Raw genomic sequence first — 26,507 nt, 5'->3', positions numbered from 1 at the left:
CTAGAAAGGCTAAATTTTCTGTAGTTGGTTTTAAGATTTTCTTTTTTGTTTTTTGCTTTAATTAAAATTTTCTTTGAATATAGATATGACCAGGAAATGATCCAAGGCAAAAACAAAACTCCAGCAATTAGAATGATAAAGGACAGAACTGAAATAACTATACCACATACATGAAACTTTTTACTAGAAATGGTAATAGATAATCCCAGATTTTTGAAATTAAAATATAAGTGCTTTGCAACATAGCTACTTCACTGCTGGAAGGTACATGAAAGAGGAACCCATAATATTTCAGCTGACACCCCAGCCCCCCAGGAATTAGTGGGATATAGTGCTGGACATGACGTTACCTTGAGTACATGACAGTCAGCCCCTAACCAGGCTCCGATTCACAAACCAAGGTGGCACTGGCTTTAAGTCCTTGGGTAAGATATGAACTTGTGGTAATTGGGACATTTCGTCAAACGTTCCCACTGTTCTTTTCTTTCCCAGTCTTGTTTGACTTTATTGGTGTTTTGTTTTTGTTTTGTTTTGTTTTAATTAAAAAGAGTAAGCAGTCAAACCTGCTGAACTTCATGGGAAATATTTTAGTGTTATGGTGTCAAAGTGTCTGTCTGACAGGGCCTAGGAGCAACTACATCAGAAAGGTACTTTTCTACTTTTTTCTTTACAGAATTCTAGGCAGAGTCTGGAGCTGGAGTTGGCTGTCATGTCCAAGTCTGTCTGCTTTTTTTTTTCTTTTTCTTTTTTTTTGGTTTGTTTATTTGTTTGAAACAGCCAGGGTAAGATGAATTGTGGGGCAAGATGGGCTGTTTTGAATCAAATACTCCAGTTATGATATCACTTCTTTTTAATACAATCATAATTTTCAATGTATCTGAAGATGTGATACCTTGCTGGACCAATTTTTATCTTATACAAATAATATTATGTATTCAATAAGGATAAAAGAGTCCATCTTCCCTTCATTCCATTTTACTCAGAAAATATAAAAATTGATTGGAAAAATTCACTCTATACTAACTGGTGAATAAAATAAAGAAAAAATTAAACAGTTGTAATTTTATAACATTTATACCCATAAATTGTTTATATTTTTAGATTTTTGCCAACACCCATCTTACTTTAAAATATTGTCTTAATTTTAATTTTAAGCTTATACTTAGAATATAATAAAATTATAATTAATATGGTGATCATACACTGTCAGCTAAGAAGGTTTAGATGCTGTTTTCAATGTAACCTAATTAAAATTAATAATGATTCAAATTAAAATATAATGCCAAGAACATTCCCAAATATAGTACCATGAGCAGGCAACTCCAGCAATACTACAATGTAGTCTAGATTTTCTAAATGTAGATGTTTCAGAGAAAATTAAAATCTGTGGCATAACCATCTATTTTTTCAGATTATTTTTCAATAGTTTGGGGGCTAATTATAGTGATGGGAGATCTTCCCTTTCTCCATAGAATCTTTGCATAATAGTGTCTTGCTAAAAAAATATTAAGATAATACTAATTCCATAAAACCAATGAAAATGGGTAACTAAAATTTATGAAGCTATTTTTATGAAACTCAAATTTAATAATAGTCTCAAGGTGTAGGACTAGAAATTTGAGTTAATTCTCTGGGAAAGTCAGCTTTCCATGACATAATTATATTCTACATTCAACCCTATTGTCTGATGTAGTTTATCCTTGCATGGATTAAATTATTTTTATCTCTTGAATGAAATTCAAGCATTTCTACTATCCTCCAAATCTAGCATTAAAAAGAGGCTATACTGATCAAAATGTTTGAATTGCACATTGCCTCACATTGAAGCTGTCTCCCATTACTATATTTTGATAACATCATAACAGTGATCTTTTTATTGTTACCAGTCCTTCCCAGCCCCTATGTTAGTTGTTTTCTTACCACAGCAATATGTAAATCAATAAATCAATAACACACTTTTATTGCACAGTGATTCCACTCTGCCACTGTGACTTAAAGTACTTGACTGCTGATGATTTTCTTTGTATTCGTTTCATCCTTTCCCCCCCAATCTCTGTTAGGTTCTGAGCTCATGCCCAAAGCGCTCTCCACCAGGATAGTGGGAGGCATTTGGTGGTTTTTCACACTTATCATCATTTCTTCGTATACTGCTAACTTAGCCGCCTTTCTGACAGTGGAACGCATGGAATCCCCCATTGACTCTGCCGATGATTTAGCTAAACAGACCAAGATAGAGTATGGCGCTGTGGAGGATGGGGCCACTATGACCTTTTTTAAGGTAAGATTCCTTAAGTAATTCCTTAGATACAATAAAATAATGCACTTAAGTAGAATCATGCCCTACAAATAATATCCATTTATGCTGTTATGGTATCATTATGCTGTTATTATATCATAAAACATAGCAAATGTGTTTATTTTCTATGTGTAAAGAAAAAATAAAATAACATAAAAGAAAAATAGCATTGCATATACCTACATAAGGCAAAGTCCTTAGCAAATTGAAATTGAAAGACATAATTTTCATGACACCCATTTTATTCCTTATATATGTTTTTAAATGTTCAAAAAATTAGGATTTTCAATTCAGATGAATTTGGAAACGGAAAAAATGTGAATGAATACTTTGCAGATTATTGAAAGACAGATGATTGTAAAGAAAATTTAGTAACTTGAAGGCAGTTTTATGATTATAGGCCTTCTTGCCTTTGGATGAAAGAAAGGCAAGGGTCCCAAATCTGGATGATGTAGTTAAAAGATGTTTCACAAGGTATGAAAATAAAGATGTCAGAGAATAGAAGAAATGATACTTATCCTCCAAATCTATGACTGGCTGGAAACATAGGAACCAGAAAATCTATATTTAATAGACATCAGTGCATGTATATAGGTGATAAGTTTGGGGGCTTTTGGAAATGGTGAGTTTACATGGTCAACATGTTTTAATTCCAGTGATTGCTAATTGGCCCTTTCTATTTCTCTTATTCTGATGATTGTAGGTAGTCACCTAGCTCAGAGAATCCAAGTGAAAAGGTGCATTTAATTAAATGAGAAGATTCATGTTCTGTTCTCCTCTCTTACTCCCTGCCATTTCCCTCCACCCTGAGCAGTTAGGATCATTTGATAATTATTTGTTGCTACATTTCTCTTTCTTTCTTTCTTTCTTTCTTTCTTTCTTTCTTTCTTTCTTTCTTTCTTTCTTTCTTTCTTTCTTTCTTTCTTTCTTTCTTTCCTAAGGCAATTGGGGTTAAGTGATTTGCCCAGGGTCACACAGCTAGGAAGTATTAAGTGTCTGAGGTCATATTTGAACTCAGGTCCTCCTGACTTCATGGCTGGTGCTCTATCCACTGTGCAACCTAGCTGCCCTTACATTTCAACAAACAATTTTCCCCACTTTAATGTAGGGAAAATTCATAAAGGGAACACTTTAATTTATGTATAAACATACCTGATGATATGAATGGGCACTGGAGCAGTAGTTTCAAAAATAATTTACTTTCTGCATATAGTCAAACATTATTATATTGCATATGTTACTTGAAAATTCATGTAATCATTTTCCTTAATGTACTTTGTAAAGTGTATAATCTTTTTTTAAACTCTTATTATTTGTAAACTCTTTACAAACCATTGTAAAAAAAAAAAAGATTTGTAAAAATCTTTAGTGATTGCTAAATATTGTTGTAAATATGGAAGTAGTAATAGGAAATGAACATTTTCTAAGTCTTTCTAAGTGGATTCAGTCAACAAATAGTCTTTTTTATTCAAATTGTTTTTAGATGTACAGTTAAATGTAATTAAATACACAGTTTAATGGCTTTTTCTCATACAAGTTACAACTGAAAATAAAGAAAAATGACTATGCCATTATTTAAATTAAAAAATGATATTTTTTCATTCTTAAATATGCAACAAATATGGATCTGCAAGGAGTTGACCTGTTAGATTCTAGATTTTGTATGCTTCAACTCTTGTTGATGAATGCTTTGTTATATAACATTATAAAAAGCATAATTTTAAATGCTTTTCCTCAAGATATACATATTACTTCATTCATTTGCTTATTTTAATTCATAAGGGGTATTAGTATTTCATTTTTATTTTCCAATTAACAAGATTTTATTTTCCCTTTTCTTTGTTCTCACCTCTCACCAGAAAACTAAAAAGAAAATTCTCATAACAATTATATACAGGCAAGCAAAATCATTCCTACATTGCCCATGACTGAAAATTATATATCTCATTCTTTATATTTAGTCCCTCGCTTTCTCAAGAGTTAAGTATTATTCTTAATCACTATTTCTTTGAATTCATAGTGGGTCAATATATTTATCAAAGTTCTTGAATCTTTCGAAGTTATTTTTAAAATAATTTCTTTTTCTTACAAGTATTTTTCTGATTCAACTCACTTTACTCTGAATCAATTCATACATATTTTCCCATCATCCTTTGAAAATAATCCATTTTTTAAAATAATTTCTTATGGCTCACTAATATTCCCTTATATTCATATATCATAATTTATTCAATAATTTTCCAATGGATGGGCATCCCTCTGGTTTCTAGTTTTTTATAAAAACAAAAAAGTGTGACTATGAATATTTTTGTACCTATGAACCCCTTTCTATAAAAAATATATCTCTGGAACATTAGACTTCAAGTTGTAGTTTTGAGTCAAAGGGTATTCATAGTTTAATTATTTTTGCTAACATATTTCTAAATTATTTTTCATAAGGGCTGGAACAATTCAAAGTTCTCCCAGCAGTGCCTAATTTTTTACAGCCACTTTTGGTTTTGGTTTTCTGCTTTCCTTATAATTTTGGTTGCAATGGTTTTGTTTATGCAAAAAGTTTTAATTGTATATAATCACAATTATCTGTTTTATATTTTGTAATGTTCTCTATATCTTCTTTAGTCTTAAATTCTTTCCTCATCCATAAAATTAACAGATAAACTATTTCATGTTCTATTATTTGCTTATGGTATCACCTTTATATGTAAACCACATGCTTAGTTTGACCTTATCTTGGTATACAGCTTGAGATAGTGATCTATATTTAGTTTCTACCACACTGTTTTTCTGTTTTTCCAGCAGTTTTGGTCAAATAATGAGTTTTTGTTGAAGAGTTGAATTTGAATTTTTGATTTTTATCATATACTAGATTACTGTGATCATTTACTATAATGTAATTTGTACTTAAATCATTGCCCTTATCTATCAGTCCATTTCTCAAGCAGTGTGAGATTGTTTGGATAATGACAGTTTTATAATATAATTTAAGATTTGTTTTAGCTAGACTGCCTTCTTTCATATATTTTTCATTAATTCTTTGAAATCTTGAGATTTTATTCTTCCAGATGAATTTTGTTATTTTTTCTAATTCTATAAATAAATTTTGATAGTTCAATAGAAATGGCACTGAATAAATAGATTAATTTAGGCAGAATTTTTATTATATTGGCCCAGCCTACCCATGAGCAATTGATATTTTTCCATTTGTTTAGATCTGACTTTATTTGTGCGAAAACTGTTTTATATTTGTGTTCATAGAGTTCATATAGTTCCTGCATTTGTTTTGCCAGGTAAACTCTCAACTATTTTATATTGTCTACATTTATTTTCTTGCTTCTTGACTCTGTTGTAATATATAGAAATATAGATGGTTTATGTGGGTTTATTTTGTATTCTGCAACTATTAAAGTTGTTAATAATTTCAAGTAGTGATTTAGCTGATTAGCTATATTTTCTAAGTATGACCTCAAAGTATCTACTGAGTGATAACTTTTGTTTTCTCATTGCCTGTTCTAAGTCTTTCATTTGCTTTTTCATCCCTTACTGTTATAGCTAACATTTCTAGTACAATATTAAATATCAGAGGTAATATTGGGCATCCTTGCTTCATGCCTGATCTTATTGGGAAGGCTTCTATATTATCCTCATTACAGATAATGTTTGCTGATTATTTTAGATACATATTATTTCTCATTTAATGTTAGCTCCATTTATTTCTATGTTTTCTACTCTTTTCAAAAGGAATGGGTGCTGCATTTTGCCCAATGCTTTTTTCTACATGCATTAAGTAAATTATGTAATTTCTGGTCCATAATTTTCTGTTTCGACTCTTCATGGTTTGGGTATTAGCACCATATTTGTGTCAGAAAAGGAAATTGGTAGAATTCCTTCTCTTGTTCCCCCCTTTCCCCCAAATAACTTATATTGCATTGGGATTATTTGTTCTTTAAACATTTGGTAGAGTTCACTTGTGTCTTGGATATTTTTTAAAAGTTCATTGATAGCTTGTTCAATTAAAAAATCTTTTTTCTTTAAGATTGGGTTATTTAAATATTTTATTTCTTCTGTTAATCAGTATAATTTATATTGTTGTAAATATTTATTTACTTTGTTTAGTTTGTCCAAATTTATTAGCCCATAATCGGGCAAAATAACTTCTAAAACTATATTAATTGATGCTTAATGTACCCCTTTCATTTTTCATGCTAGTTATTTGGTGTTCTTCTTTTTAAAAAAATAATCAAATTAACCAATGGTTCATCTATTATCTTGGATTTTTTTTTGATAAAACTACCTTCTAGTTTTATTTATTAGTTCAATGGTTTTCTTTCAATTTTATTAATTTCATTTTTGATTATCAGGATTTCCAATTTGGTGTTTAATTGAGAATTATAAATTTGTTTTTTTTCCTAAATTTTTAGAGATATAAAATTTTCCCTAAATATTTTCTTTGATTGCATTCCACAAAGAGTGATATATTGCTTCATTGCTGTCATTTTATTTAATAAAATTTTCAATTATTTTATAATTTTTCCTTCACTCAGTTTTTTTTTTAATTAGATTAATTTTCAACTAAATTTTAATCTTTTTTATCATTGACTATTATCAAATGTAATTTTTATTGTATTATGATCTGTAAAGAATGAGTTTACTCTTTCTGATTTTTTGCATTGGCTCTGAGGTTTTTATGTCCTAACACATGATCAATTTTTTTTGTGTAAATGCCATGTTGAGAAAAAAAAAAACAAAATATATATAGATATAGATATAGATATAGATATAGATAGATATATATTTCTTTTCCCATTCACTTTTCTCCAGAGATTGGGTGCATATATCTTTAGTGCTGATATTATTTCACTGTCTGTGGTACCTTTCAGCAAGATATAATTTTGTGGTTTATCTCCTAGACCTATTTTGTTTTTAATTTGTCGGACATTATAATTGATTGTCCTGCTTTCTTTACTTCATCTGAAACAATAGATTCTGCTCTAGCTGCTTACCTTTACCCTGTGTATATTTTAGTATTTTGAATGTATTTCTTGTAGACAATATATTATAGGATTCTGGTTTTTACTCCACTCTGCTTTCTGTTTTCACTTTATGGGAAAGTTCATCCCATTCACATTTATAGTTAATAACTACCTTTGCATTTTTTTCCATGCTATTATTTGCTTGTCATCCCCTTATCCTCCTTACAACTCACTTTTCCCTCTTCACACCCATTTTATTTCTGATCACCACCTTCCTCAGTATACATTCTTTTTTATCAGTCTCCCCTCCCCTTTCTATTATCCCTATCCCCTTTTATTTCCTTATACAGTAAGAAGATACATATACTTAACTGAATATGTATCTTCTCTTTGGGCGAGTTTTGATGAGAATAATGTTTTGCTTATCATCCTTCCACTCACCCCCCAAAATCTTCTTCTGCATTATAATAGTTCTTTCATGCTTCGTTCATGTACAATAATTTACACCATTCAATCCCCCTTGATCCTTCCAGTACATTTTTATTATCATCCCTTTATTTTTTTTTTTTGGAGGAATGAGGGGTGAGGATATTATCCCAACCAAGTCACATTGCATCCGTACCTATCTAGATATACTCCTAATTGCTTTTATAGTAGAGATGAATTACAAATATTACCTTGTCATACAGAAATATAAACAGCTTAACCTCGTTGAATTTCTAATCAATTTTTTTTAGCTTTTCATATTTCCTTTTAGTCTTGTATTTGGATTTCATTTTTTTTTTTTTTAATTTGGCTCTGGTCTTTTAATTAGTAATGCTTGAAAGTTCTCTATTTCAGTAAATGTCCATTTTTTTTTTCTCCTGAAAGATTATATTTAATTTTGCAGGGTAAGTGATTCTTAATTGTAATCCTAACTCCTTTGTTTTCTGGCATATCTTATTCCAAACCCTCCAGTTCCTTAATGTGGAAGCTGTCAAATCCTTGTAATCCTGACTGTAGTTCCACAATATTTGAATTGTTTATTTTTGGCCACTTGCAGTACTTTCTCCTTGTTCTGTGAGCTCTGAAATTTGGCTGTTATTTTCCTGGGAGCTTTCATTTTGGGATCTCTTTTAGGTGATGAACTGTGAATTCTTTCAATTTCTATTTTCTCTCTGGTTCTTATATATTAGGAAAGTTTTCTATTTAATTTCCTTAAAGATGTTCAAGTTTTTTTTTTCTTTCTTTTTTTTACCATGACTTTCAGATAGTCCAATAACTCTCATATTATTTCTTCTGCATCTATTTTCTAGATCTAGTCTTTTGAATGAGAAATTCACATTTTCTTCTTTTTTTTACTTTAAGATTTTTTGTATTGGGACACCTGGGTGACACAGTGGATAGTGGATAGAAGTCAGGAGGACCTGAGTTCAAATCTGGTCTTAGACACTTAACACTTCCTAGCTGTGTGACCCTAGACAAGTCACAATCCCAATTGCCTCAGCAAAAAAAAAAAAAAAAGAAAAGAAAAAAATGGCTTTATCATATCTTGATGTCTCATAGTCATTAGTTTCCATTATTTCAATTCTAATTTTTAAAAAATTATTTTCTTCAATAAACTTTTGTATTTCCTTTTTTTTTAGCCAATACAATTTTTTGGGAGTTACTTTCCTCAGTAAATTTTTGTATACTTTCCCCCTTATTTGACACTTTTTTTAATGATTCTCTCCCCCCGTTTTTCTTCTACATCTTTAATTTTCTTTTTTAAATCCCATTTAAAAGCTCTTCCAGGAATTCTTTTTAAGGTGATATCAAATTAGATTTTCCTTTATGCATTCATTTTAACAGTGTTGTTCTCGTCTATATTTATGCCTTGATCTTTTCTATTACCATAGTAACTTTCTGTAGTTAGGCTATTTTTTTTTTTTTTTTTTGAGGAGGAACTCATAGTTTTTTTTGCTTTTTTTGTGCATCTTGGTGTTTTTAATGTGAGAGTTGGTCTCTCTTCACTGTCCCAAGCTTTTTGTGCTGGGGCTCAGATCATATTGCTACCTTTTACAAGGCTTCAGGAGTTAGCAGCTTGCTTTTTCTGGAATTTAGATTTCTGTTCTGGTTTGCAGTGGAGGGTAGGTTCTTCCTGTTGGCCTCATCTGAGTGTGGGATTTGGCTTCTGATCTGTTCCAGGACTGGGGCCTTACTGTTATATTGCTATTGTAATAGTTTTACTGGTGGCTGACTAGAAACTAGAATGGATCTTGTTGGTGATCTTCCTCAGGGTAGATCCCTGATCCTGGGTTGCTATGGAAACAGTTCTCTCTTGATCAGGTTTAGCCAAAGCTTTATTACTGGCCAACAATGGTGTCAAGGCCATGCTGGTTGCTTGTGCTGTGTGTGGGGTAACTGGGGTTGGACCTTGCTGAGCTACATTAACTTCTCAATTGTTTAGGGGTCTGTTGGTTTTGCAGGGTGGAGCTTTGGTGGTGGACTGCTTGGAGCCTTGTGCCAATCTCCTGTGAGATTGGCAGTGGAAGCTGCTACTGCTGCTTTGAAATATCTCTTCATTTTTACTCCAGTGAGTAGACTTTTCCAGCCAGGCTAGTAAGCTGTTGCTTCCCTGCTGTTGGACTAATTCTGTTTTCTAGTTGTTTGGAAGGGAATTTGGGAGGGCTTCAGAGAGTTTCTTCCCTTACTCCACCACTTTGGCAGGGAAAGTCCATCTTTTTATTTTATATGCAATTTAATCTTATTTTTTTTCTAATCTAGTTTTTTGTTCTATATATTTGTCCCAGTTTCTGGCGTTTCTCAATATTATTTTTGCTTCTTTATTCTTTTCCATTATATAAATTTTTCTTTATATTTGTTTCAATCATTTCCCTCCACAAGGGTGCCTCTAGTGTCAGAAGAAAATTGACATTAAACAGCTTCCTTTTCTAATGGAACAGAATTTCTTTCAATTTGAAACCTTCTGGAATGTGTATTAACTCACAATGAAGATCATATAGTGTTAATTACTAAGCTAACAATTACCTTATGGTGTTAAATTTCTCTCACTGTGAGATGGTTTTGTTGGAGTTAGGAAAATACCAGAATAAAATATTAGGATATAATACCTTGAATTATCCCACCACCACCCCTATCCTTAATATAACTCTAGATAATATTTTTTCTAACTCCATATTGTGACTTGTTAAATTTATTGCTATCCTATCTTCTTTGAGTTTAGGATGAAGAGGGAATCTTGCCAAAATTTAAAATAAAGACAAATCCATGCTCATTGTGAAATTTCTACACTACATTAAGGATTGTTTGCATATAGAATATTTCAATTTACATCGTTTTTTTTTTCTTAATTAACAGTAGCAACACATGCCTACACTCTATGAAATACCCTTAAGGTATTATTTCTGCAGGGATTTCCATCTTGTTTTTACTAATTTAAAGTGACCCTGCTGTTAGCTAATTGTTCTGGAAGACTCAGTTCCAGGAAATGATTATTTTCATGCATCTCAGATTTTGTAACTGGAAAAAAAAAAGATCTAGCTTGACAATTGTGGAAATCAAATCCTTGAACAGTTTCTCAATCTGTTGAACTATGCAGGCCATAATATACAGGATATGTTGCATCATTTTAGAGATATTCTAACATGTATTGAATATATTAGACTCTACCCAGATTTTGTTTCCCAAAATATACTTTCTTATCCTTTCCTCCCATGCCTCTCTTATTTTTTTTCTTACAATATCCTTTGCAGAACAAGGACAAAAGATGAAGAAAAGATAGGTTGTTGATTAAACAAAATAATTTAAATAATGTCAACTTCTAAGATTGTTTTTTAATTTTATTTATATATGCCTTTTATTGTTATATGTGTGCATTATATCTGTACATAGAAATACATATGTATAATTTGTGTTCTTATGTAAAACATGTTTCTTTCCCCTTTGTAATATAAGTTTTTAGGGGCAGGAACTATTTTGCATTTATATCCTCATGCTCAGCACAAGATTCGTGTAGAGTAGTTGTATCATATAGTCTTCTTTCTAGATTGTTAAATTTATCAGAAAAGAAATACTTTTCTTTTTTAATTTAATAGCCTTTTATTTACAGGTTATGTGTATGGGTAACTTTACAGCATTGACAATTGCCAAACCTCTTGTTCTATTTTTCCCCTCTTCCCTCCCACCCCTCCCCCAGATGGCAGGATGACCAGTAGATGTTAAATATATTAAAATATAAATTAGATACACAATAAGTATACATGACCAAAACGTTATTTTTCTGTACAAAAAGAATCAGACTCTGAAATATTGTATAATTAGCCTGTAAAGGAAATCCAAAATGCAGGTGGGCAAAAATATAGGGATTGGGAATTCATTGTAATGGTTTTTAGTCATCTCCCAGAGTTCTTTTTCTGGGCATAGCTGGTTCAGTTCATTACTGCTTCATTTGGAAATGATTTGGTTGTTCTCATTGCTGAGGATGGCCAAGTCCATCAGAATTGGTCATCATATAGTATTGTTGTTGAAGTATATAATGATCTCCTGGCCCTGCTCGTTTCACTCAGCATCAGTTCGTGTAAGTCTCTCCAGGCCTTTCTGAAATCATCCTGTTGGTCATTTCTTACAGAACAATAATATTCCATAATATTCATATACCACAATTTATTCAGCCATTCTCCAATTGATGGGCATCCACTCAGTTTCCAGTTTCTAGCCACTATAAAGAGGGCTGCCACAAACATTTTGGCACATACAGTTCCCTTTCCCTTCTTTAAGGTCTCTTTGGGATATAAGCCCAGTAGTAACACTGCTGGATCAAAGGGTATGCACAGTTTGATAACTTTTTGAGCATAGTTCCAAATTGCTCTCCAGAATGGTTGGATGTATTCACAGTTCCACCAACAATGTATTAGTGTCCCTGTTTTCCCACATCCCCTCCAACATTCCGCATTATCTTTCCCTGTCATTCTAGCCAGTCTGACAGGTGTGTAGTGGTATCTCAGAGTTGTCTTAATTTGCATTTCTCTGATTAATAATGACTTGGAGCATCTTTTCATATGGCAAGAAATAGAGAAAAGAAATACTTAAATCTTGTAGATAGTAATATGGGGGGAAATTGTCATCATATATTAAAGATTATACATTTTTTGGAAAAAATCTGAATATTTTTAGTAGTGTCTAGGATAAAAACTACACAAAAACATCTTTTAAAAAACAGCCAGACTAAATTCCTTAAACATATATCTTTCAAAACCTTCTTCCTTCGTTCTGTTTTTTGAGCTAAGAATTACAATAACTAATGCAATTAATGTAGGGGTGAAATCCCATGTCAGTCCTTTAGGAAGATTGAAAACACTGAAAAATAAATAAATATTTGTTGTTGTTTTTCAATGTAAAGAGTAAGAGTACATTTGCAAAGAGAATACTTTGTCATAGCACAGTGAACAGAGACAACCTGTGTCTCGATTCTGAATCTTACTTATTACCTTTGCAACTGTGGGCAAGATCCTTTATCGCTATTCTCCGTTTCCACCACTGTAAGATGAATATTGGACTAGAGAGATATTGGACTAGTTTCAAATGTCTTTCCTACACATACTTCTTTAATACTGTAGTCTGTACCACTCAGACTTACTAAGTGTAGTGAGGGTTATGTTAGTAAGTCTTATTCATTAACCTCCTACTATGTGCTGGGCAATATATTATACTCTCTGTTTCTACATCTACAAAGTGATTCATATAATTTGTGAAATGCTCTTCAACAATGCTGTTTCTTATCACATTGTCTTAATTTCCCCTAAATTCATACATGTTCTTTTGTACTTATGTCACTAAAAGTCCCTCACAGCATCAGATATTTTGAATATTATTTAAATAAAAACTAAAACAGCAACAGCAATAAAGTAGGAACAGTTGTTATAATATAGATTGGGTTTCAGTATTACCATGGAAAAATGATCTCATGAAAAATTCCAGGAATGACAAAATGGAACAATTCATCATAAGTATCTCCTATTATTCATTCTATTTTTTTTTTTAAAGTTGGATTGTTAGTACAGAAAGGCTAATTGGAAGGACATTTTTCACAAATTTTATGCCTAGATAGTTAATAATTTGCATTATGATGAATGTATAGTATGATATATTCTCCCTCATGGCTTCATAACCAGTATAGAGAATACAGTACAGACTATTACTTTTTTTGAATAATAAAAGATAGCATTTAATGTTCTAATTTTAAATATCAAAATTCTGCTTTCTACTATTTTATACATTATTATTGTTTCCATTTATTATTCAATTTTGTTTTCCCATATTTTTAAGCTGAGGGATTGACCATCAGAAACTCCCTTGAAAAATAATTCTATATGGAAACAATTTTTTAAAAGTTTCAACCTAAACTGATTTTTTTCCTAATTGGCATTTCATTATGTTTAATGGTTACACCACTTTCACATATATGGTGATTCTCTCCCATCTTAACTTTTATTCATTAATGTAAAACAATGTTCAATTGGAGTCTGTGACTTTAGATGGACTCCCTGAATAGAATGGGCTTATATATATATTCTTGTCAATAATAGTAGAAATCTTGTGACAACCCATATTTCTCTAATGGGCCAAATTTGTTTTACCAACATTTATCTAATCATCACACCACGGCTTTGTGGGACAGGACCATTCAAATAATAGCTTTCTTATTTTTCACATGAGATCATGAAATATAGGGAGTTCATGGGAGAGGATTTTTAACTATAAGTTTATAGTCACTTATTGAAGAATTTGGATTTTTTTATTCATTTGTGTATGACATTTTCTTCTAAAATAAATGTTCTATTGGTTTCAAAAGTATCCAATACAAAAATAGACATTGTATTAGTTTTCTTTTTAAACTTTGGTTAAAGTTGCTTGTATTTACTTAGATGGTTTAGTCAATTTTGAAAAAAAATCATTTTTTTCCTATGTATTCCTCAAAAAAGTTCTAAATACCAATTCATTGATCTTCACAGCATCCTTCTGAAGAAGATTAGAAGCAATTAATATTATCCTCATTTAACAGATGAGGAAATTGTGTCATAGAGAGGTTAAGTCACTTACTAATTATGAAAGCAATAATGAAGGGTTTTATATTATCAGCAATAAAAGCAATAACCAAAGAAAGCATATCATAAGTCATCACACAGAAAAGCTAAAATTTATCTGCATTGATGGTTTATCCATATTATATCCATTTTATTTTATTAAAATTCTATATCACTAATACTCTATCAGTGGGGCAAAAGCCCTCTTTTATGCGTTTTAAAATCAACTACACATATATATATATATGTATATAACTATACAATTTTAAATTCATTTATTACAGTGGAATGTGTTTTCATCCAATATTTATTCAGAATTTAGTTAAAAGTCCATCTCGTTCAACCTGTTTTTTTTTTTTTTTGCATTTATTTAGGGTTATATATATATTTCCCTTAGTTATATGCAAAAAAAATTTTAACATGCATTTAAAATTTTTGAGTTCCAATTTTTTTTCCTTTCCTTTCTTTCTCTCCTCTCTCCTTCAATGAGAAAGTCAGCAATTTGATAGAGTTGATACACGTGTAGTCACACAAAATATTTCCGTAGTAATCATGTTTTAAAATAAAACACACTCTCCTTTCCCCATCCCCCCAAAATAAAACCTTCAAGAAAAATAGAATTAAAAAGAAAAAGTATTCTTCAATCTGTATTCAACCACCACCAGTTCTTTCTCTGAGTACAGATAGCATTTTTCATCATAAGTTCTTCAGAGTTGTTTTGGATAATTTTTGAATTGCTATGAATAACTAAGTCATTTCATAGCTAATCATCTTACAGTATCACTGTTACATTTTATACAGTGCATTTCAGCACTGCTGAATTCAGTGCTGAAATGCACGTGGATCAGATAATGAAAACCTTTCCAGGTTTTCTGAGAACATCCTGCTCATCAGCTCTTATAGCAAAACAGTATTCCATCATAATTACACTACAATTTCTTCAGCTATTTCCCAATTGATCGATATACTCTCAACTTTCAATTCTTTACTCCCAGAAAAAAAGTTGTTATATCTATTTTGATATATATCAATGAGTTCTTTTCCTTTTAAAAATCTCTTTTAGGATACAGACGTTGTAGTGGTATTCACATGTCAAAGGATGTGCATGGTTTTATAGGCCTTTGGGCACAGTTCAAAACTAATTCACAGAATAATCTAATCAGTTCACAACTCCACCAACAATGCATTAAATGTCTCCCTTTCGACCCTTTCTCCTCCACCATTCTCATATTCCATTCTGTCCTATTAGCCAATCTAATAGGTATGAGGCAGCATGTCAGAATTGTTTTAATTTGCAATTCTCTAATCAATAGTTATTTGAAGCATTTTTACATGACTAAAAGATAGCTTTGGTTATTTTATCTGAAAACTATTTATTTCTTGATAATTTATCAATTGGAGAACATCTTTTTTGTTAAATCTAACTCAGTTTTCTCTACATTTAAGAAATAAGATTTTTATTAGATAAATCTGCTTCGATTTTTTTTCACAATTACTATTGCTAACTGTATTCCCCACCTCTTTGTCTATTCTATTCTCTGTCTTTTCACCCTGTCCCTACTCAAAAATATTTTATTTTTAACTACCCACTCCCTCAATCTGTCCTCCCTTCTATCACCACCCCACCTCTCTTATCTTATCACTTTCCTCTCCAGGACTTCCTCTAAGGTAAGATAGATTTACATACTCAATTGGCTCTTTGAACCACAATAAGTTCATTCCTTCCAAATCACCACCTCCCTCTTCTCTACTGTAAAAGCTTTTTATTTTTTCTTTTATATATGACAATTTATCCCTTTCTACCTCTCTCTTTCTCTTTCTCCCAGTATATTCATCTAGTAATGCTTAATTTTTAAAAATATTATCCATTTATATGCAATTTATGCCTTTGCCTACTGTCTATATGCCTTCTGACTGCTCTAATGAAGAGAAAGTTCTTATGAATTCCAAGTATCATCTTTCCCATATAGGAACGTATTTCCATTATGCTTTCCCTCCTATTTTTACCTTTTTATGCTTCTTTTGAGACTTGAATTTGAAAATCAAAATTTCTATTTAGTTTTGGTCTTTTCAAGAATACTTGAAAGTCCTCTATTGCATTGAATATCCATTTTCTCCTGGAAGAATTATACTCAATATTATTGATTGTAATCTTAGCACCTTTACCCTCTATTCTTATTACAAGATCCTTTCATAGAAAGTGCAGAATCATGTGTTATCATGCTTGTAGTTCCACAATACTTGAATTGTTTCTTTCTGACTACTTGTACCACATTCTCCTTAATCTAGGAACTCTGGAATTTGGCTATAATATTCCTAGGGATTTTCATCTTGGGATCTTCTTCAGGAGATGATCAATAAGTTCTTTTGATTTCAATTTGATCCTCAGGTACTGGAATATCAGAGCAACTTTCCTTGATAATTCTTGAAAGATAATGTCTATAATGATGGAGAGAGCCATCTACATCCAGAGAGAAGCCTAGATTGCATGTGGATCACAACATAGGATTTTGACCTTTGTTCTTACTGTTGTTTTTTCTCTCCAATTGTTCCTCATTTTTGATCTGACATTTTTTGTGCAGCATGATAAAGGGCAAAATATGTTTAGAAGAATTGCCCATGTTTAATTTATGTTGTATTACTTTATGTCTATGGGAGGAGAAAAGTAAGGAAGGAGGCACAAAAATATGGAAAACAAGATTTTGCAAGGGTGGTTAAAAACTATCTTTGCACATATTTTGAAAAATAAGTTTTCATTTCTTTCCAGATAGTATGATATAAGGAAAGGTGTTTACTAGTCTCCTGTTCTGTGCTCTGGTATCTGAGTGACCACAAGCACTCTTTTCTGCCTAGGAACCATGAGGAGGGTCCCTTGGTTTGCAGAATAGGACTATGTTGGGGCATTTTTTCCTGGACTGTAATCTACTCTTATTCTGATGCCACAGACTTTTTTTGACAACCTTTTTAAAATTTTCTTGGGCTGGAAAATTGTTTTACTCCTTCTTTTTGAGAGTGCTCCTGCTCCTGAGTTTTTTTAATGTCATTATTTAAAAGTATTTCAGTTTTTTGGGGGAAAGCTTAGTCAAATGCCTGCCTTAAGTCTGCCATCTTGTCTTCACCTTTCTTCTAAATTTATAGACAGAGTAGAGAGTACTATACCTAATATTAAAATGTATTTATGTTATTTACATTTACATTTATATAATTATATTTGTATAATTTATATTTATTTATTACATAATATGTTATTTATAATTTATTAAATACCTAATATTAAATTTTATTAAATACCTAATACCTAATATGTTACAGGTGCTGAGCTAAGTGATAGCAATGCAGAGAAAAAAAAAAATATGTTGCTGCTCTTTAGGAGCTTGAAATCTAATGGGGAGACAGCACACAAATAGCTATGTCCAAACAACATATATAAAGGAGAAGGTGGATAAAGTCAGCTCGGAGTAAGCATTAGCAATAAGGTTATCAGGAGAAAAAAAGCTTCATAAGAATGTTGGATTTTGACTGTGACTTGAAGGAAATCAGGACTCCTAGAGACAAAAATGAGGAGGGTAAGAATTCCATCTTTAGAGTATAGCCATGAAAATATACAGAGTTGAGAGAGGGAGTGTTGCATGCCAAGAACTTTCAGGAAGCCACTGTCATGGGTTTGAAAAGTACATGGAAGAGAGTAAAGTGGTAGAGACTGGAAAATAGAGTTGGACAGATAGAAGGAGCTTGACAAGCTAAATAGAGTATTTTGTATTTGATACTGGAAATAAGAGAGAAGCACTGGAGCTTATTGGCTAGAAGAATAGCATGACAAAATCTCTTTAAGATCACTCTGGCAGCTGAGTGAAAGATACACTAAAGCCAGGCCATACTTGACATTATGAGTCCAATCCTTAGGCCATTCCAATAATCCAGACATTAGATAATGAGGGTCTGCCCTAGGGTGGTGACAGTGTCAGAGAAAAGAGTGGATAGGATAGATGGATACAAAAGATAGAAAGATAGAACACAAGCACTTGACAACTGATTGTGTGTGTGGGGAGGGGTAAAAGAAAAGAAAGAGTTGAGAATAACACTGAGATTGTGAATCTGAGTGACTAAGAGGATGAAATGCTTTCAATGATAGTAGGGCAATTAGAAAAAGGAAACCGTTGAGTTTGTGGAAATGTTGAGTTTGAGGTTTCTATATGACATCCAGTTTGAAATGACCAACAGACCATTGGAGATGCAAGTCAGTAGATATCTGAAGTTGATAAATGGATTTGAGAATCTTTTACATAGTTAATCTTGTTTTGTCCTTTGTTCTCAATGAGGACCATGACAACAGGAAGATAATGCCATGACTTACAAGTAAATTGGATTTAAGTGAGGGAGGGCTGTGCAAGGTCACCTGCCTCACTTGCCCCTCCAAAACGATCTGGGTCCAGTGGCCAGATATAGGATAAAGATGACTGGAGATGGACCTGGATGAAATGGGTGACCATGGCTTTTTAAACTAAGGCCTTTCCCCATCTCAGTTTGTCCTGAGGCAATGCCCACTTAGTGATTAAAGCTAGTTAAAATGAGTCAAAGAATGGGTACTTTTACCTATGTCAAAAAATTAATAATAATTTTATAGGGAGGATCAAGGCATGAATTTCTAAGGGCAATAGGGTTAAAATGGCTACATGTGAAAGCTCAAAGAAAATTACTGGAAGAGCTTCAAAAGGATTTAAAAAGGCAAACTATAGAAGAAAAATTCGGAAGAGTCATGAGTTCTATTTATTTTCTTTTCCATTTGACTATTTGAATTTCTTCTGCTATAGATTCTTTTCATGATACTCTTGAATCTACACAGAGATGGTTATTGAATCCATGGGAGTTGATGAAATTGTCAAGTGAGATAATATAAAGACAGAAATGAAGAAAGCCCATAATAAAACCTAGAGGGTTATCCATATTTAAGAGACATGACTTGGACTTCCAGTGAAGAAGATTCCAGAGAGTCAGACAGGAAGAGAATCAGAATAGAGTAATGTCAAAAAACAAAGCAAAACAAAATAAAAAAAAAAAAAAAACTTAGAAAGAAGAGAGTATTAAGAAACTTAGAAAAGTTAATGAGGACTGAGAAAACATCATTAAATATGGCAATTAAGACATCATTAGTAACTTTTTGGAAATGGTTTCATTAATGAAATTGAAAGCCAGATCACAGATTGAAGAGATTGCAAAGAAAGGAAGTTGAAGTATTAGTTGTAGATAGTTTTTTCAAGGAACTTATTCATGAAAAAATGGAGAAAAGATGCAAATTCTCAGAGATGTGTTAATCAAGTCAGAATTTTTTGAGGATGGAAGAGAAATGACTGTTTTTGTAGGCAGTCGAGAAGTATTCAGTAAATAAAGAGTGACTAAATGATAAATGAGGCAATCTACTGGAGAAAATGAGATGGAATGTTCATTATTACTGTATATTATGTATGCATATATAGTAATATATTAATTACATATAATATTATTATATATCAATTATGTTATAGTCCAGTCACAAAAATATTTAGAGTGAAACTCAGAACCTCAGATTAGGATGCTCTTTATTTAGAATTTACATTTAATAATTAGCTGATGACTACAGGTGATTGTAATCAATATGTGACAGTAAAACTGTAAACCAAGTCCTTGTAAATTGCAGTTTTGACTTTATGTATATAGTTAATTCTTGTTTTTGGAATAAAGTATTCAATAAATATTTGATGATCATAGAGTGATTATAATTGCTTTTTGTATTTGTAAATATGCATTTGTTTTTACTGTCATACGGATTTTAGCAATTGATAGTAATTTTAGTTTATTTGCCAGGGACAAAATCTTCTAAAATAGTCAGTTTTGTATAACAAGTGATTTTACAAGTCTCTACTCATGTAATACTTAGTCTGTAAAATGAAAGGGCCTGGTTTTGTGTTCCTTTCAATACACCTCTTAATTATTTGTAATTCACTTTTATTTATATACTTTCATGGGAACTCAAGTTTAATCACTATTTACCTTCACCCCAATAGGTATTCCAAGACATAGTTCATGAGATGATAGCTCCCATGTGTTTTCATGTATTCCAAACAGGTGGAGATTTTGGACAAAACATTCTGGGGTTCAAATTTTTCAGGATTTGACTATGATTCATCAATTTAGATTGCAATTTATCTGTGCTCTCTAATTTTGTGTTGTCTGAGGTTTTCCATATATCTACAGAAGGGATATTGGATTAGGAAAACAAATTGGCCATCATTTAGTATCATTTAGTAAATTTAGTAAATCATTTAGTAAAATCCCTTTATAGATGAAGAAACTGAGATCCATGAAGCGTAGGGGACTTTACCAAAATAATGCAAGGAGTAAACAGTAAGCTTCAGAAGTTGAATTTAAACCTCATATTCCCTATCAAAAGAGTCCATGCTGTTTTTATTGTACCACACTGGCTGTACTTGAACTATATAACTTGCTGTTCTCTAAAACCTTCTGTTCCAACTCAGTGCCTTTAATCAATTTGTTTTCTCTACAACTCAATTCAACTGCCACTTCCATGACCCGATCAGTAACCTCCCTCCCAGGACTTCACATAGCACTTAGTTTTTCAACTCCCTAAGACATTTATCTTACTCCCCCCATTTTGTCTACATATACATGCATGCACATGCATATAAGCACACATATGTGCACATACATAGCTTGCAAACACACATATACATATACATATATCCTTTTAACAACTTCCCTTTCTTTGTCTCTGCTGCCTTCCCCAATTCCATCTAAGGAAAAAAGATAAAGAATTAACAAAATAAATTTGGACATATATAATCTGTCCTTTTGCCCCATATTCTTTATGCAACACAGTCAGCAATTCTTATACTTTCTTCTCTATATATATTTATAATTTCTATAAAAATACTTTTATATTCTCTCTGATCCCTCCTTAAGAATTATAGCCCATCACTGAATTTTGTAATATGCATCTAGTCCCAATTAATGCAAACAATGTGATGTCTTGTATTGAATCTGTACTATTTGAAATTATAATTATGCAAAATATGGTTACTGGTTCCAGCTCAGGGGAAATATACAAAACAAATTTAAATAATATAGCTAGGAGATTCATTAGTCGTGCTAATAGGGATCTAGCTATAATATAGTCATCTTGTAATGTCATATATTATAATCATTTTTTTAATAGACTTCACAGCATCATGAGAGTAGGGGCTATATCTTTCCTACGCTTTGTATCTTTTCCCATATTTAGCATAATATAAAAGGGAAAAAAACATGGTACAGTGGAAAGAACAATAAATTTAGAATCAAAAGACATTGGTTTGAAATTTGACTCTCTTAATTACTTCCCCATGACCCTGAATAAGGCTTTTAAATTTTTGGGCTCTGAGTTCCTCATTTGTAGAACCAGAGAGTTGGTTCTCTGAGGCAGCTAGATAGGAGAACTGATTTCAAATCTAACCTTAGACATTTCCTAGTGTAATCTTGGACACATCATTTCTGTATGGCAGTTTTCTTAAGTATAAAATAAGGATAATAAGAATAAACACCAATTTTTCAAGTTGTTTTAAGGATTTAGATAACATTTGTAAAGGACTTAATATAGTCTCTGGCACATAATAGAAACTTTATAAATGTTTCTTTACTTCCATTACAGGATTGTTCACACACTAGAGAATGTTTGTTTACTGAAACAAAGTATTGGTTAATGAGGAGGAAAGGAGTTAGAGACAATTGTTCCTTCCTTAGAGGACATAATATTTAACCAATCGACCCTGCTTGCTTGGTGTTATATGGAGACATGATACTCATCTTCCCATTTATAATAAATATCTTTCAGAGAATTTACTGACAGTTTTACATGGGGCTAGGTTTTGATATGTGGTCTAGAGGAATGACCTCATTTTTACTATACTGGTTAAATTAAAAGTATTTAGTTCTGAGATCTTTAGTAACCCAAACTCCAGTCTCTTCTCAAAGCAGTCAAGATGTCTTCAAAGTCTTATCACAGTTTTAAGCTATTGATGTTTTAAATACACTCTATATTATTTAAATTGCATGGTTTGGTTAGTTCTGGAGTACATTATTATAGAGCTCCAATTTGTATCTTATTTTGTTTCTCCTTAGAATTCTCTATTTTTTTTTTCCCCTGGAGCTGAGCTAATTGCATAATTCCTATTTTTTTTTTAATAGCAAACTATTTTGTAGTTAGCATCGCACCAGAGAAGAGGATGTTGACTTATTTTGTACCCTAAGGGAAGGGTTCTTGCTAAAGTGTGACCTAGCTACATGTCATAAAATAATTCCTTTTCTGTATAAGAACCTTGACCTTGCCTAATTGTTAATTTGTTATTGTAGATTATAGAGTTATAGATGATAACACAAATGTGGCTATACAGTGTAACTGTTTTAGGTGAAAAAAGAATTTGGAAGAGTTTTTTTTTTTTTAAATTTGATTAGCCAATTTGAGGTAATAATAATGGAAATAGCTGTTGAGATTGCTGTCATATGTTCATGTGTCTATGTTTTCAATTTCTACCAAGATTTATTTTTAGGAATCTAGATGAATGAGCTTCAAAAATTTCTAATGAACTTAGTCATGTTTTCTGTGACCTCAGAAATTACTTGTAACTTTGGTAATAGTTCTTTCTATAGGAAGTAATGAGGAAACTAGGAATATATTATATTTAAAATTGTGCAGTGGTATAATTTATATAATAACAAAATTAGTTTATTTAAAATATTTAGTCATTTATATGTTCTCTTTGCTAACATGATTTTATACAAATTTGTGATATTGAAGTAACATATTTAAAACTAATTATGCATTATAAATTGGAAAGATTTATATAGTAAGTAATAGCAACGCACAAAGGAACCAATGAGACATTCCCCCTTCCCCCAACCTTTCTGTATTCCACACACAAGTATTCTGTATGAGACCTGATCAGATGTTTATTACAGGGATTTGCATAAGGCCTACAGGAAACCAACGGCCATTTTACTATGTTCTCATTGCAGGAAATAAAATGGTGCCTTTGAGTAGAACTGTTTCATCAGATACTAGTTTAGCATGCCAAGTTACAGCAATCAATGGAGAAACAGCAGATGTGAAGGTTAGTTGGCATCAAAGCATATGAGAGGAAGACTTTCTTATGGGAAAGAAAGTGCATCGTTATACTTTATCGTAAGAGCATTGGTTCATTCAAATTGCCTGAAAATTAGCATATGAGGAGTTTTATTAACTAAGCTTTGTTAGAATAGATTCAACAGTTTTAAAAAGTTAGTGATAACACCATTTTGGGAATTATGAGAAGTGTTTTGAGCTCTTGGGCATTTAAGGAGCAACATCTTTTATCTTAGACTAAAGTAGTTTCTCTAAAATATCCACAGGATGGAAATTTCATCCCTCAGTGAAGGTTATATTTTCAATATGTACAAGTACAGATTTGGGATTATTTTAATTGAGTAAGAATTAATGTATATAATTGAAATATAAAATCAGTGATATACTGAAATGCTTTGGCGTAGAAAGAAAGCAGTCTTTTAGAGATCATTGCTCCTCCTTTCCACCCCTCTATTTAGAGTATATATGCACTAGTGGTGTCATTTGTCAATCTGGGAATTGCAGCTCAGATGCTCTAGGTCTTATCACATAGATCTTTAGTGTGAGTGTGGCATGGGGAAGTAGGAAGATAAGAAAGTCACTTAATATAGTGATCTTGATTTGGCACATTAAGTGGCAGATAATGTATAATTGTTGTCACTCAAAGAGTTTACTGTTCCTGGTTAAGCAACAAGTTAAAGTATATCTCAAGGCAGATGTCTTATTTTGCTTCTAGGATACACTCAGAATGGATTTAGGGGAAAATAAAAGCTATTATAAAGGAAATTAGTAAGTGAATTTGTGTTAACCATCTTATTAGATGAATATTTTATTGCTTATTTTTAAATTGGAAGATATAAAAACTCACATCTTTCTTCTTAACGGCACCAGCATTTCAAGTTCTTTTCATACATATGATTTTTAAAAAATAATTGGAAACATGTAAGCTGTCACACTATCACTTTTAAGAGGAAATTATATTTTTGCCATCTCAAATGTGGAAGCATTATTAAGTATTTTGAATCACTGTTTAAATCCAAATATAGTTTCTTGTAGAGATAGAAATATTGCCTTCTTTTCTTTATATTGTTCTCTAATTTGAAGATGAGCATACCAAAAAATGTGGACTTAATACAGAACCACAGCAATTATTTATATTCTTGATGCTACATATCTACTTGGACCACTTTAGGAAATTTTTTTTTTTGGTCAGGGATGCATTTGAAATTAATAATATTCCTTGATCAGCTGAGTTTACCTTTGTATTTTTGTTTATTTTCCCATTCCACTTGAAAAATATAAAAACAGCAGGACAAATCTCTTTTTATTATAGCCAATTTGAACATCATGTCCTTGATATTTGCAAGGATTCTGTAACTGCTGCTCATTCTTACAATTATTTTGGAGACAAAATAAAACTATTGGTTTGTTTTGTTGTTGGAGTTGTTGTAGACAATTGTGGTGTTCTCTTCTTTAAAATATAATGGTTCTCCAGCTACGCCCAGAGAAAGAACTCTGGGAGATGACTAAAAATCATTACATTGAATTCCCAATCCCTATATTCATGCCCACCTGCATTTTTGATTTCCTTCACAAGCTAATTGTACAATATTTCAGAGTCCGATTCTTTTTGTACAGCAAAATAACAGTTTGGTCATGGATACTTATTGTGTATCTAATTTTTATATTAATATATTTAACATCTACTGGTCATCCTGCCATCTGGGGGAGTGGGTGGGGAGTAAGAGGTGAAAAATTGGAACAAGAGGTCTGGCAATTGTTAATGCTGTAAAGTTACCCATACATATAACCTGTAAATAAAAAGCTATTAAATAAATTAAAAATATATATATATATAATGGTTCTCTCTGGGAGCAGGTTTCTTGGGGAGGTTTTCTGGTGGCAGCCTTTCAGTTCCAAATAATAATCACTCCAAAATACAGCCAGCTGATAAAATCCAAACGTTTATTTTCTTATTCTAAGTCTTGGGCCCGGTTAGCTTTCTTAGAGGCCTATCTCTCTGGTTCCAAAAGCTTTTGCTGCTAGCTAATCTTTTGCCTCTGCCAGCTTCAGCTTCTCTTCTTCCAAATATCTCCAGCCAGCATCAAGGTAAAAGTTGGAATGAATCTGACTCCACCTCTGAGAGTGGGCTTGTGGGCTTCCTCCCAGAGTGCTCCTCTCCAACTCCTGGCAATGTTCTGAACTAACTAACTGACTGAAACTCCAAGAGCTTCTTATATATGATCTCTTAAAGGTGTGAACACAAAGATTGACTCCTCCTCTGAGGGAGGGATTAAGGGAGGTATGAATTCACAAAGTTACAAAGTTAACTTTGTGAATCTCCCATACTTGTGAACTCCAATGAGTACTTAAATACATTAGTGAGTTAGAGAATTTGCTAAATACCATGCTAAATTAGGCAACTGACTTTTATCACTTTGTAAGGATTGCTCTGTGTGAGCATTGTATCTATTCCTTTGAGTTAACACTAGGATTCTAACATCTCCCTTGAGTTATCACCTTGTTTCAAGTTCTGGCTCATAACAGATGATGGTTTTGGTTTGTCAGCTAGGAAATTATGAGATTATGCTGAGGTGTTCTGTTATGCATATATTTTATACCAAATATTCTTAGCACCTCAACAGTCACAGCCATGAACATGAAATGTATCTCATAAATTATCTCTTATCTTTATCTTATTTTTGCTTCTTCTTTTCTTTTCATCCCATGAAAACTATAAATAAGAATAAAATCAACTTCAGCATTAGGAATTGACATCAGCAAAGTGATTTCTTAAATTATAATTTTGCTTTTAAAATAAAAATATAAAAATAAAACTTCAAGAAGGAAAATATTAAGACTAAAAAGTTGTATTGTCCTTAAAAGTTCAAGCTCTTCTTTTTATCTTATAACTATAATGCTTCTAGTGATTTATTGACTTTTCTTAAATATTGACTTCATCTTGTGTGTAAGAGGCACTATGTTTACTTTCTTTCTTTTTTATTTCAATGTAAAAATTCCAAAAGAGATAGTATACATAGTGAATA

At 31.9% G+C, this 26,507-nt stretch overlaps 1 protein-coding gene across 3 annotated transcripts in view; it reads left to right on the top strand.

The window, feature by feature from the left end:
* GRIK2 (glutamate ionotropic receptor kainate type subunit 2) overlaps positions 1-26,507 on the top strand; it is an 827,779-nt gene that overhangs the window by 684,127 nt on the left and 117,145 nt on the right. For all 3 annotated transcript variants that reach the window (XM_031964481.1, XM_031964483.1, XM_031964482.1), the window contains one exon: positions 2,061-2,278. In XM_031964481.1, the coding sequence (XP_031820341.1) occupies positions 2,061-2,278 (218 nt within the window). The remainder of the gene's footprint in view (positions 1-2,060; positions 2,279-26,507) is intronic.

The sequence above is a fragment of the Sarcophilus harrisii genome, chromosome 4, assembly GCF_902635505.1.
Source record: "Sarcophilus harrisii chromosome 4, mSarHar1.11, whole genome shotgun sequence".
Lineage (NCBI taxonomy): Eukaryota > Metazoa > Chordata > Mammalia > Dasyuromorphia > Dasyuridae > Sarcophilus > Sarcophilus harrisii.
The sequence above is the reverse complement of the archived record's forward strand: the minus strand, read 5'-3'. Positions and strand labels throughout refer to the sequence as shown.